The 13698-nt window shown below is 42.6% G+C and overlaps 1 protein-coding gene across 1 annotated transcript; it reads right to left on the minus strand.

The window, feature by feature from the left end:
• Positions 1-1269: 1269 nt before the first annotated feature.
• On the minus strand, positions 1270-8076 carry gprin3b (GPRIN family member 3b). Its single transcript, XM_074629323.1, has 2 exons — positions 7569-8076; positions 1270-4054 (listed from the first exon to the last, which is right to left on the minus strand). Exon 2 carries the CDS (start codon positions 3975-3977, stop codon positions 1878-1880), a length of 2100 nt encoding a protein of 699 aa, XP_074485424.1. The 5' UTR covers positions 3978-4054; positions 7569-8076; the 3' UTR covers positions 1270-1877.
• Between the last annotated feature and the right edge of the window lie 5622 nt (positions 8077-13698).

The following is a 13698-nucleotide window of genomic DNA, read 5'->3' on the forward strand; positions in this document are numbered from 1 at the left end:
CTTCATGCCCTCGTCAGACATCAGAAACTGTCTCATTAAGCGTGACACTAATTTATCCAGCGCCGTCTACAACCTACTGTACCTTCACTCACAGCTGCAGTCTGTCACTCTCTTACATCTCCTGTGGTTTGCGTCGATGTTTCCTGCTGCTTTCACATCCCCTGACATGTGCACTTGACTTTGACACACGCACACTGTCTCTTCTTGAGTTATTGATGTGCTTGATTTATCTTTTTATTTCTTTTAATGACCTTTTCAGTAAAGCCCTACTGTGTTAAAGGAACAGTGTGTAACATTTATGTTTTCATCAGTGTATAATCAGTGGACGTAGTCACCGTGACCTCACTCATTGGTTTGTGGACTGCCGTTGTAAAAACCTTGAGTTCTGCATTTTGGCCGTCACCATCTTGGTTATTTGCAACCAGAAGTCACACGAGAGGGTGGAGCTAGGTACAACCAAACACTGAATAAGATATTTTTAGGTGACCAAAATGTTACAATGAACTTTCATGAACTGAAAACACACTGTGAAAGAGTTAACGTTGTAAGACGAAAACCTGTACAACTCCCAGACCGGACAACGCCGTGGTAGCGACCTGTCAATCTCAAGGGAGCCACGCCCTAAAGCATCCCCTGCTTTATGGTCTATTTGACTCTAAATGGGACCATAATTTACTAAATGAACATCATGCTGTATTGAAGAAGACTTGAAACTAGTGATTGAGACAATAAACTCATGTTTACAACGTTTACTGAGGTAATAAATCAAGTGAGAAGTAGGGTCATTTTCTCATAGACTTCTATACAATCAGACTTCTTTTTGCAACCAGAGGAGTCGCCCCCTGCTGGCTGTTAGAAAGAATGCAAGTTTAAGGCACTTCAGCATTGGCTTCACTTTTCAGACCCAGGAGGTAGCCAACTGTTTTTATTAGCTTAGAATGATCCCTTCATATTTCCATAGGGAGCAGGTCCTCTTCACTCAGAGTCTGTTGCTCCACCATGTTTCTACAGTAGCCCAGAACGGACAAACCATACACTGGCTCTAGAGAGAGCCTTTCATGTTTTTACGTTATCTGAAGATAGATGCCGCCAAATCCTTCACAATGTACATTTAAACCTTTTTGTCAAGAAATAATAATAATTATATATATATAATAATAATATATCTTTTTTTTTTTTTAAATCACCAGAACCGGGAAGCTAATACTGCCTAAAGTCCATGCCAAGAGGTCAGAAATGAAGAATATGTAAAGCTCAACTTAGTTTTTTTGTTGTTTTAATAGAAAAGAACAGAGATTAAACAGCGTATGTATGCATACAGTCCCTTTTTTTTGCACAACGTAATCACTCACTAAAAATAAATGTGCATGAAAAGAAAATACAGCAATCTTATAAATATAGGGCCCCAAAAAAACACCTCAAAAACATATACCAAATGCACCAAATGCAATGAGATGTCGGTTTGATATATTTGCACAAATATTCCGGCAGTAAGTAATATGTCTACCACGTGATCAGTGCCTTTAACTGCGAAGGTCTGGACTTCATTTCAGGTCACACAACTGCCATTTGAAACTAATATACATGCGTTTCACTATTATTGCCTCTGTTATTTCATAACTCTTTTTATAATATCTATTTCTAGAAAATAAGTCTTGGGCTGTTCATTTTATATTTCTAATTCCTACCTTCTTTGATCACAAACATCACAAATAGTTTGACTCTTTATGTTACAGCATTCCAGTATACTTACTTACAGGGATCGTCGTCCCGTTTAACGCTTTCACTTGTCATTGCAATCATGACGAGGGGAGGACAAACATTTTGACCTCTAGGAAAAAAGGCTGGAGTTTGACACCGGCTACATCTGTGCTGCGCTACTCAAGGACGGAAGAGGGAGGGGGATGCACGCAGCAGTTGGGCCGTCTGACATTTTGCAGCATTGACCTGAAAATGTTCTGCTGCCTCCTTTTGTTCTTCCTTCCGTTTCCCGGCGAGTCAACTGACTTTCGGAAGGAGGTCCGGGCGATCAATTTCCTCTCTTGCTCCTTGATTTTGCACTGCAAGTGGCTCTGAATGGCAAAACCGAGGGATTCTGGGTCCACAGAAGCCCCGTAGACCTCCCAAGTCATCCCCTGTTCGTCCCAGACGACATCGTGGACGTTCTTTCCTTTCTGCTCATCTTCCTCCTTCCTCTCCAGTTCTATCTTCTGTTTGCCCGACTTTGTCTCCTTCTTCTGGGCTTTTCCGGCTTTAGCCTTTTTTTTGGGACTTTCGGCTTTTTTTTTAGTTGGTTCTGGCTTTGATTTGGTGTTCGTTGCTGTTGTTGTTAGCAGGGATTGGCTGGGCTTGGTTGTAACAGCTGCCTTAGGGAGCACAGCATTGGGAACACCGGCCGTCTCTGGGGGTGCTCCTGATTTGAGAGAGGGAGCTTTGTCGGTGGCTGTTTTCGCTGCAGATTTCTGAACTCCTGCTTTATTTTGGGAGCTACCTGTCTCTCCTTGCTCCTTGTGGTTGCCGTGTTCAATGTTGATTTGATAAACTGGCTGGGTGTTGCAGAGAGCTGACTCTTTAGGCTTTGCTCCGAGCCTTTTGTCTTGCTCTGAGTGAAAAACCACGCCGGCATTCTGGTTGGGGCACATCTCCGCCTCGACAGTGAGTCTCTCTGACCTTGGATCAGTAGATAGAGAACTCATCTGATGTAGCCCCACACCCCCGTCGACCTGGTAGACCACAGCCAGGCTCTGCGTGGCCTCCCTGGGGACCGCGCCACCGCTCGGCCTGCGAGGCACGGCGAACGGCAGCAGGCTCGGACTCGTGGCCACGGCCTTACTGCACGTGCTCGCCACCGCTTGAACCTCCATATTATGACGCTGCTTGACTGGGGTGGACGACGATGAAGTCATCGTGGAAGCTTCCCTGTACAGCTTGCCGTGCTGCTGCTGCCCTTCAAAGACAGCTGTGTCAGTCTGGCTGGCTTCCTCAGCCTCCTGCCCATCTGCCGGCATGTTCTGTGTAGCCTGGGGCAGAGTGGAGGAGTCCGTCTGTGAGGACGCTGGCTGATGTTTATCTGAGGAGACCTGTGGTTTCTTTACTGGTGGCAAATCCTTCTCTGGATGTGTTGAACTTGAAGTCTTATTTGTAAACCCAGCCTCTGCATCTTTGCTCTTAGATGGAGGTGTTAGAGGAGCTGCAGTAATTTCCACACTCTGTTTAGCTGTCTCTTGCAGACTCACAGAGGTTTGTGAGCGGCTATGTATATGATCAGGAGATTTCTGTGGCACAGCTGTGTCTTTGGGAGCTAAAATACTCCCTTTATTATTGTGTTGTGGTTCAGACGCCGTATGCGTTACTTCACAGGCGATGTTAAGATTTTTATTATTTGGAGTAACATTTTTATTGCTGTCCTCTCGTGCAGTGGCCGAGGATGTCAGCGTTGCACACTCCTCCTCTGCTACACTTGGCCCTTTTATTCTGCAGTCATTGGTCTGCATGTCGACCTTTGGCGCTGAAAGAGCAGGCGACACACCGGCCTTACAGATATCCTTTTCATCAGCCAGGCTTAACATTTTCATGTTTGCGTTAGAATCCCTCTGGTCGCCCCCCGCCTCACCCACACCTCGGCCTGTTAGAGATGGCTCTCGCATCTGTTGGTCTCCACCCGTCACAAGTTCTGACTTTGTCTGGTTCCCATTAGTCGGTACTGGTTTGTCTGACACGGTGCTGCTAACTGGTTCGCTTCCCTTGGAAGCTGTGTTTTGGGTGTGTGGGATGGCGTTAGCGGGAGAAGCAGTCAGAGATGAGTTATCCTGTTTGTGGTCAGGAGATGTGAGGGTGGGTTTTGGACAAACCTGAGAGAGTTTGAGGTTGGGCTCTTTAGCCCAGTTGGCATTCGGCTCCTTATTGCCCAGCGTGTCCACCACAGCCAGCTGAGGCACCATCTGGACTGTCACTGTCCTTTTTGGGTTAGTTCCCATGCCGGACTCACGGTTTCAGTCCTTAAATATTGTTGTAATCCAAAGATGAAAACAGATCAGTCACTTTGTGTGATTCCCTAAAGGAGGAAAATAGAAATAGACTTTTTAATGATTGAGCTTCACTTTTCATTGATTTAAATCTTGATTCAGCCAAAAATAATCACATGGTAGTCCGGGCCTAGATGAGCATTATGTAAATTACATTTGAACAGTCATTAACATGCATTGTAATACTCAGTGTTAGGATAAAGGGAAAGCACCAGAACAATTAATGACCCGTATTTGTCTAATTCAGCTACTGCTTTGAATTAAGATGAATATATGTGACTCCAAGCCTAATGATCAAATTAATCATAACATACAATTATAATGACAATACCCTCTTTCCAAATCATAGTAATGTGGAATGTATGCAACTATGTCTTTTCAACAAGCTATGTTTCTTTGAACTGTGTGGTGATTAGTTACTGTAAATGTAGATTTCTGTCTCTGCAGAGGCTAACTTCACTTAAAACATGATTCAAATAATTGTAGAAACTTAAAAAATGTTTGGGTACGAGGGCTTCCTGGACTCAAATACAGTTTGTTTGAGGTGCTCTTTGGATGAAGATACATGTAGATACACAAAAGTTACAAGAAACTCTAAGGCACTCTCTTTTTAAATAATTAAAATGCCTTTATTGTAAAGGCATAGTCTTGTTAGACATAAAAGCAAACTCTTTATTTGAATGTTTTATAAACTTCAATCAAAGAAGTTGAATCTATTTCGAATTCAAATTGCTTGATTCAACTGTACAAATTTAAAAAAAAATCAGAATAACTGGGGGTAATCCATAGAGAGCATGCAGAAATGCTGCGTCAGACTGGAGCAAAGCAAAGTTTATGAACTTGGAGGTTAAGTAAGCAAAGTACAGATATAAGACTTTGACATATGTAGGCTGAAAGTGCTTACAGATAAGGACAGAATGTTTTTGATTAAGAGTTGTGGATGTTCCACATTCGGTGGACTTTCATTGGGTCCAATTTATGTGTTTGCTTGGCAGTATCACACAATTCTCATCTGAAGTTATCATAAATACCATAAATACACAGAATAATCAGTGTTACAGTATAGGGAGTATATGATAACGGGTTAACCCCTCTTTAGTTGCTCACAGAGGGGTTTACTCCTGTAATCTTGTTGTTATATCACTACCATGCTCTATTATAAGTTGCACACTTTATAGCACTGTTGATATGCTGTGTAAATCCAACACACTCTTATCCCAACTGGTCACATACTGACGCTTTGTCAGACCCCTCAGCGTCACTTTTTGGTTGTAGTAAACACATGCTTAATTTTTTGATTCAAACAAAAACACTTGCTTGGGATTAGGCAACAAAACCACTTAGTTAGGTTTAAGAAAAAACTAGAATGGCACTCAGAGAGCGCAGACCTCCGCCCCCCTCTCCGTTCAGCTCGCGCCATCATCCACTTATATTTTTGTTTATGTCGAGATCAGCTGTACTTAGCGGAGCATCGTAAAACACTTCATTCAAACTGGACAGAAACAAAATAAAACTCAACTAAACCTTCGTCGTTACTCTTTCCAACAATCACCAAGTGTGATTTGGTCGAACTCAACCTTAATTTCACAGAGTTTAATGTGAAAAGGCGCAGAATTTAAAGTTCTCCCCTCCCACCCCGCACTCTCTCTCTCTGAAGAAAGAAGGTAGGATCATGCATCATCAACGCTTCATCAGTTACACTGCGCATGTGTTATACCCGGAGCTCTTAATGTTCTGGCTGATCGTAATGCTTAAAAGAAGAAGGATCATGATCCGGATCGCCACCAAAATCGAATGGATTGTTCATTGTGCCACACCCCACCCCTCCACTTTTGGAGTAATACTCCAAACGGACAAACCAACAAACCAACGCTGGTGAAAACATAACATCTTTCCTAGGCCTTCGGCCTTGGCGGAGGTAACAACATGGTTGTTGGGCTTAAAACTGCAACGGTTTAGTGTAAAAATGAAACTGAACGTTTCGAACAGGGGACACGAACAAACAGCTGATTTTAACGTTAAAGTGAAACTTAAAGCACGGGACACGAACAGCGGTCCCCTGCATGAAAGCCCTGTGTTTGTTGGACCCCCTCCACCTCCTGGCCCCCGTAGTGTGTCTCTCTTAGAGCTACTTCACCACACTCTCGGCGCACTTTCTTGGAGCGTTTACTGTTGCCGCGGAGGGGTTTTCAAGGTAACGGAGAGCCTGATGTAAAGGGTGCCTTGTGCGTCAGTATTTAACGCCAATGGCCGTCACAAAGTGTCAGTATTTGACACCCTGGGAATGAGAACAGGCTGGTAAATCAATGATTCTTTGATATCATATGAGTAAATTATATGAGAATTTAGCCTGAACATTTCAGCTTAAGTTACATTTGTAAAGACAACCCGGCAAAAAGCCAAACACACTGAAAGTGTTGCCTAAAAGCAATGACTCATCTTAAGTTTAACTCCCTTTTTTTCTGTCACGACACTTTACTGAAATATAAAAGAATGACTAAAATTCTGTGTCTTTGGATGCTCTTTTATCTCCCAATCAATCCAGTATAAATTCTAAGCATTTAACCTTCAGTTTCACAAGTCTCTTCATCCCAGACCTGATGAATGACTCCACCGCAGTCTGTCTCCTTAAAGTGTAAAAGCATCTGAGAGTAACGTGCGCGCAGACGTCTGAAGTCATCTAATGATCCTTTGGAGTCAGACAAATGATTTTACACTGTGATTGAGACTTTAATCACACAAAACCTATATAGTCTTCATCCAAACAGGATGAGGAACTACCGATGGATCATTTAGTGGTCCACAGGGAGCAAGTTGGCCATTTCCGTTTCAGTTACATGACTGATGATAATCCATCCTGCATAATGTCAATTAAAGTAACCTTGTCTTTTCTCACACAAGCATCATCTCCACAACAACAAACATAATAGATTTCAAACAGATCAGGTCATATTTATAGATTACTCAAGAATAATCTATTTCTTAATGGTATAACCTGAAGTAATCATTTTTAAATATGTGACTTGAATAAAACAGAGCAGCAGACTGGTGTTTTGGGTCCATGCTGGGCAGGTGTAGCCATGGTGTGCTCTCTCCTACTCTGCATCTGCGTGTCTGTTGTCAAAGTGCAAATATTTATGGAAAGCATATCCTGTCTCTAAATTAGATATCCAACAATTAAAAAAAACGCCCTGCAGGTGCCTTTTGCCTGCAGCAGTTTTGGAAATAAACAGAGTGTGTGTGTGTGTGTGTGTGTGTGTGTGTGTGTGTGTGTGTGTGTGTGTGTGTGTGTGTGTGTGTGTGTGCAGAATGTGAATTCATGCACAACGTTACAAAGTGATGCACACGACTCATTGGGGCCAATTAAGATGTGTGTCATGCAGAACTCCTGTAGCCTACATATGCATATCCCTGTCCCACCCCAACAGCACAGAGGCCACTGGTATATGTGCAGGTTTCATATGACCTTGCGGACAAATTGCACATCTGACACAGAGGAGAGCAGTCTAATAGAGTATACAGAGAAGAGGAGAGGAGGCTTACCTTTGAGAGACGCTCTTTATGTCCTGTTCCTTTGAGGTGCGCGTCTGTGTCAGTGCGATGAGGATAAACCCTAGAAATGAATATGGAAAAGCAACCCTGTGTCGGTGACACCAAGCCACGCCTTCTTCCACCACAATAAGACTTTAGAGGTATCGATCCTCCACGGTGAAGCGCAAAATTCAAGCCCAACCTGACAACCTGCCTCCCTGACTGACTGACTGACTGACTGGCCGTGCGCAATGAGTCACCGACCGATGGACGCAACCTCTCTGAGCTCTTTATCAGACTAGCGTCGCCTCATGCTTATAGAAAAAAAGTGCACCTTTTCACAAAATGGACCTCTCGGTGTGTGTGTGTGCCATCCCAGATTGAACTGGTCCAGCTGCAGGAAACGTGGTGCAGGAGAGTAAAGCAGATAGATGAATGGATGAATGGGAGGGAGGAGGGAGGGAGGATGGAGGGAGGGAGGATGGAGGAGAGGATGGAGGGAGGATGGAGGGAGGGAGGATGGAGGAGAGGATCGAGGGAGGATGGAGGATGAAGGGAGGATGGAGGGGAGGATGGAGGATGGAGGGAGGGAGGATGGAGGATGGATGGAGGGAGGATGGAGGATGGATGGAGGTAGGATGGAGGATGGAGGGAGGATGGATGGAGGGAGGATGGAGGAGAGGATGGAGGGAGGGAGGATGGAGGGAGGATGGAGGATGGAGGGAGGATGGAGGGAGGATGGAGGGAGAATGGAGGGAGGGAGGATGGAGGGAGGATGGAGGAGAGGATGGAGGGAGGATGGAGGGGAGGATGGAGGATGGATGGAGGATGGAGGATGGATGGAGGGAGGGAGGATGGAGGGAGGATGGAGGAGAGGATGGATGGAGGAGGAATGAGGGAGGATGGAGGAGAGGATGGAGGAAGGATGGAGGGAGGATGGAGGAGAGGATGGAGGGAGGGAGGATGGAGGATGGATGGAGGAGAGGATGGAGGGAGGATGGAGGGAGGATGGAGGATGGATGGAGGAGAGGATGGAGGGAGGATAGAGGGGAGAATGGAGGGAGGATGGAGGGAGGATGGAGGAGAGGATGGAGGGAGAATGGAGGGAGGATGGAGGAGAGGATGGAGGGAGAATGGAGGGAGGATGGAGGAGAGGATGGATGGAGGATGGAGGGAGGATGGAGGGAGGATGGACGGATGATGGAGGGAGGATGGAGGAGAGGATGGATGGAGGATGGAGAAAGACGCAGTGCTGTATCAGCCACAGCCATCTATCCATCCATCCATTGGAGCATCACTTGCACTTGGAGTTGATTACTTTTAGATCCCAGCAGCTTGAGCAGCCTGCAATATTCAAAGAGCATATGGTGCATCTTTTTGTATAATTCGTAGCATTTTCAAGATTCAAGATTCAAGCCCTTTATTGTCATTGTGTAGTACAACGAAATTAGATTGTGACAATCCCATAGGTGCTAAAAAAGATAATACAATAAAATTTTTATATTATGTGTGTGTGTTTGTGTTTGTGAAGGGGTTACACTGCATTAAGGAATATCAGGTTATGTTTCTGAGGAGAATCCTTTACATTACAAACTGCAAAATGATTTTTACTCTCTGTGTCATTTAGAGGTCTGCTATAGGCTAAATAAATCACTTTTATAACCAGGACATTTATAGTATAGGCGAGGCTTGGTGTCATCATGAAGTATCCTCGTATCTCTCACAGATGCAGCTATTTCAGTTGAGCTGACGTTCATGTGATATCTGATTCAAATATATAATACATTCTCTTTAGATAAATACTTCCCATTAAAATAAACGCATTACTGGATATTGTAAATACGTTTCTGTGATTTGCATTTCCTGGTTTACCACTGCAGAGAAAGTGTGGTATACAGACTTAGTGTAAGAAAATATTTATACACTTGAGAATCGCAATATTTTGTGATACTTCGATTCGATTACTGATATAGGCAAATATTAATTCTTTTGCTCAGATTGCACAAAAGTAGTGCTATGATGTTGAATGTTACAGGGACTGTGTTACATGCAAATGCAGATCCTGCTGTTCTGATTGCATAAAAAACGTTAACTGTTTTTATTCAGATATTATGCATATACAGTATGTGTTCTTTATACTATGACAGTTTTCCTAAAATAAGATTGAAAAAGATTTAATATATCACATTGCTTACAGTATCGCAGTATATAGCAATATATTGAATCGGAACCCTGTATCATGATACGTATCGCCAGATTCCCCCTATACAGACTGGTAGCTCCAAAACTGGCATGGCATTTCAACTCATACCATATCATCATATCATGAAAGACAATTAGAGGGACAGTTCAATGATTTCAAGCCATCACTCTCTACCATAGTATGTATATTGGAAAATAACTGGTTCTCTCCCGTGTGTAGGCTATTAGTCAGTGTGTTTGGTTGAGACTTTCCTGAGAAGAAACAACAACAGCATTAGTGGCTTCTTGCAGTCAACACTGTTGTCTTTTAACTGTCTTGATAACATCATCAAGGGGGGATTTTTCCTTCCAGAGCCACAGAGGACAGTAGATCTCATAGTGTCCTCACCGTCCTGACACATGCTGCCTCTTTGTCCCTCCAGCATCCACATCCCCATTTCCCCAAACCATTCATTGTCATTCTCTACCTGTCCACCAGATGCTCTCAGACTTTTCTACCTGCTTCAGTCACCTGACTCCCTCATTCACCTGCTCACACGTTTCCACTTTCCCTCATCAGCCCTGCAGTAGGCTATATAACAGGCTCATTTCCACTCATTTACCCCCGTCATATGTCAAAGTTGCTGTGTTGCTTCCTGTCTTTTGCTTTCAAGTCTCTGGTAACCTGTACCTGCCTGATCCATGGACTGATGATTCTCTGCTTAACCTCTTTGGATAAGTTTCCCTGTTTGGACTGGCCTCCTTGCCTGTCGTATTCTTGTGCACCTCACATTTGGATCGTATTCCCTGACAGTGCCCTTAAAATATAGTGATGTCAGAAAACACTGAACAGTAAGAATCATTTTTGTAAAAGATGCATGCCTTATGGAAGGATCTCACACAATGTCATCCTGCCGACAGGGACCCAGGTTCAGAGAACGCTCATGTGGGTAATTTTAGGCACTGACAAACAAACAATTTTGTCATTAATTTAGAGGACTTGTTGATTTGGACAGAAATATTGTACTTGAAAGTACCAAAGGCCCCCTGTTTAAGTGGTTTTCTTTAAAGAAATCGTGGTGGTTTGATCGCCCTTGCCAACCCTGGCCACCCGAAGTACACACAAAGAGAGAGACAACAGCATTCAAAGTCTATATTATAATACACGTTCGACTTTTTTTCACCGGGTGCGATAAAAATGATTTTGTGTCATGTCTGTCAGTGCTGTTATAACTGTTTTAATATCAGCAGTACAGGTTACTCCCTGGCTTGACCCAGGCTAGACTCTTATTATAATCTAAGTGGTTACTTTGGGGATTCAGTTTTCAAATATAGCCTGGGTCTGAGATAGGAGCTCCTCTTGGAATGCAGTAATTGTATGGGGATACACCTCCTGCCTTTAAAAGCCTAGAGGGACTGATTAGTTGAGAAGGTAGAGCACGACTTAATTACAGTCGAGAGCACCATTGGTGAGCAATGTAGGATTGCCTGCATGCATTGCTGATATGCCAGACTTCTGGTTCAGGATGAGGTTGTATTGTTTGTGCAGCCTGTTTGAAAAAAAGGACACAGTTGGTGAGAAAAAAAAGAGTAATTTATAATAAGGATGTGTGGTCTGGCAAGATATGGCACAGAAAGTGTAAGCGAAAATAGACAAAAAAAATAGACTTTATCAATTTAATCTAACACAGTCATATTGTGGATCTGGCATCATCTTGTGGTTAAATTGGGAAAGGCAAATTATTGGCTAAACTGGGTTCTATTAACTAAAAACCAACTTTATCTGCAGACTATAATTGCGTCCTCTTTTTATGTTTTCTTTTAATGTTACAAACACTCACTTATGTTCTGCATTTGATAGTCCTTCTTGCTGGTAGCCTTCAGGCTCCATAACCAAGGCTGACCCCCACATGAAAACTGCACTATCTGGACTATCTGGACTATCTGCATCTATGTGCACTACCTGCAACCACCTCTCCTAATCACTAGTGCACTTTCAACTTTCAACTTACTTTACACTACATCCCATATACCATTCTATAGACTGCACATATTACATCTATTTATTGTACACTACATTGTTTATTTACAGACGGTATACGCTATGTCCATTCACTATGATCATTCACTATGTTCATTCACTATGTATATTCTGTATTTCTATTTATTGTTTTATAATCTTTTTGTACACCTGTACCTCTGTATCTGCGCTTTGCTGCTTTGACACCTGAATTTCCCCCCAGGAATTAATAAAAGGTTAATCTTATCTTATCTTATCTTATCTTATCTTATCTTATATGATGACCTTTGCCATGTCTGTACTTAACACTCCACTAATCTGGATCTACTATGCAGCTAATGCTTACACAGTATATTTAAACGGGAGGTTGTCTGTATTCCTCTGTAGTTGTGAAACAGAGTCCATGCAGGGCAGACTGGTGCAGACAGCACTAATATAAGGTTTGGACAGTAGATGGCGCTGCAGCAGCAGCAGCGTTGAAACAGACTGTCACTGACAGGCTGGCGTGTGCTATGTTCAAAGACATCATGTCAATTAGCCTTAACGATAAATTCAAACCAAGTTTCTCTCAGGGGTTAGCAACCTGCGGCTCTGGAGCCACATGCCGCTCTTTAGCTCCTCTCCAGTGGCTCCCTAGGGATTTTTAAATTAATAACTGTTTTTTGTTTACATTTTCATTTTTATTTATCATTGTTGTAGGTATATGGTATGATAGAGTATCAGGGCCACATTGAGGAAAAAAAATAGAGAATTTAGAGAATAAAGTCATAGTATTATGAGAATAAAGTCATAATATTATAAAGTAGTAATTTGACGTGTTATTTTCTTTTTTTCTCCTAAAGTTATGACTTTATTCTTGTTATATTACAACTTTTTTTCTCTCGTCAAATTCTGAGTTTATTCTCGTAATATTAAAACTTTTTTCTCGTTAAGTTGTGACTTTATTCTTGCAATATTATGACTTTTTTTCTCGTAAAGTTATGACTTTATTCTCGTAATATTACGACTTTTATTCTCGTAAAGTTATGACTTTTTTCTAATAATATTATGACTTTATTCTGTAAATCTCAGATGTTTTTTCACTCAATGTGGCCCTAATACTCTGTAGTACATTTGCTCTTTGGCCCTCACTGCATTCGACTTATATACTATATAATTAGACTATAAACTGTGTTACCTTCATCACAATGATCAAATGTTTTGTGTCTCCAGACAGATTTTTTATTTATTTTTTTGCCTAAAACGGTTCTTTTGATAGTAAAGGTTGCTGACCCCTTTCTTGTATGTCCCCCATTTTTGGCAGAAGTTGCAAACCACCCACTCTTAGAAATACCTTGGCAAGTAAATGTAATGGTTGAATGTAAGTCTGCATGTCATCCAAAGATATTTAAATTTCCTATGTGCGTGTTCACTAACATGTGAACGACTGTCTGGTCAGAACCTGAACGCACCAGAGCCAGACTGTTGTCAATAGTGATGGGAATTCCGTCTCTTTTTAGTGAGCCAGATCATTTGATTCAGCCTACCAAGAAGAGCCGGCTCTTTCGGCTCCCAAACGGCTCTTCGTTTTACCACTTCTGCCTTTATAATTCAGCAAAATTTAGCGCTGTTTTGACCTATGATAAGTATGTGCGCACATATATCACTTAAATTATTCAATTGAATTATACTAAACCTTATAATTTCCAGAATATCATAATTTTACATGCTGCTTCGTTTCCGACTGTCACTCATCTTGTCTGCTATTCGCGCACCGCATTCCTCTCTCTCTTTCTCTCCTCCTCTTCCTCCTGCTCAGTACCTGTAGACCGTCAGCGCGCCATGCACAACCCGCCCCTCCCTGCTTGATGGTATGATCCTTGTCTGTCATCACCTGATTGGTCGCACGGACGTCATTAACACAACATTCAGTCACAGTCAGTGCATGGAGTGCCCGTGGAG

Source organism: Sebastes fasciatus, chromosome 3, assembly GCF_043250625.1.
Source record: "Sebastes fasciatus isolate fSebFas1 chromosome 3, fSebFas1.pri, whole genome shotgun sequence".
NCBI classification, from domain to species: Eukaryota; Metazoa; Chordata; class Actinopteri; order Perciformes; family Sebastidae; genus Sebastes; species Sebastes fasciatus.

Coding starts and splice junctions, on each gene's coding strand:
- gprin3b (XM_074629323.1), bottom strand. CDS start 3,977: ATGGGAACTAACCCAAAAAGGACAGTGACAGTCCAGATGGTGCCTCAG.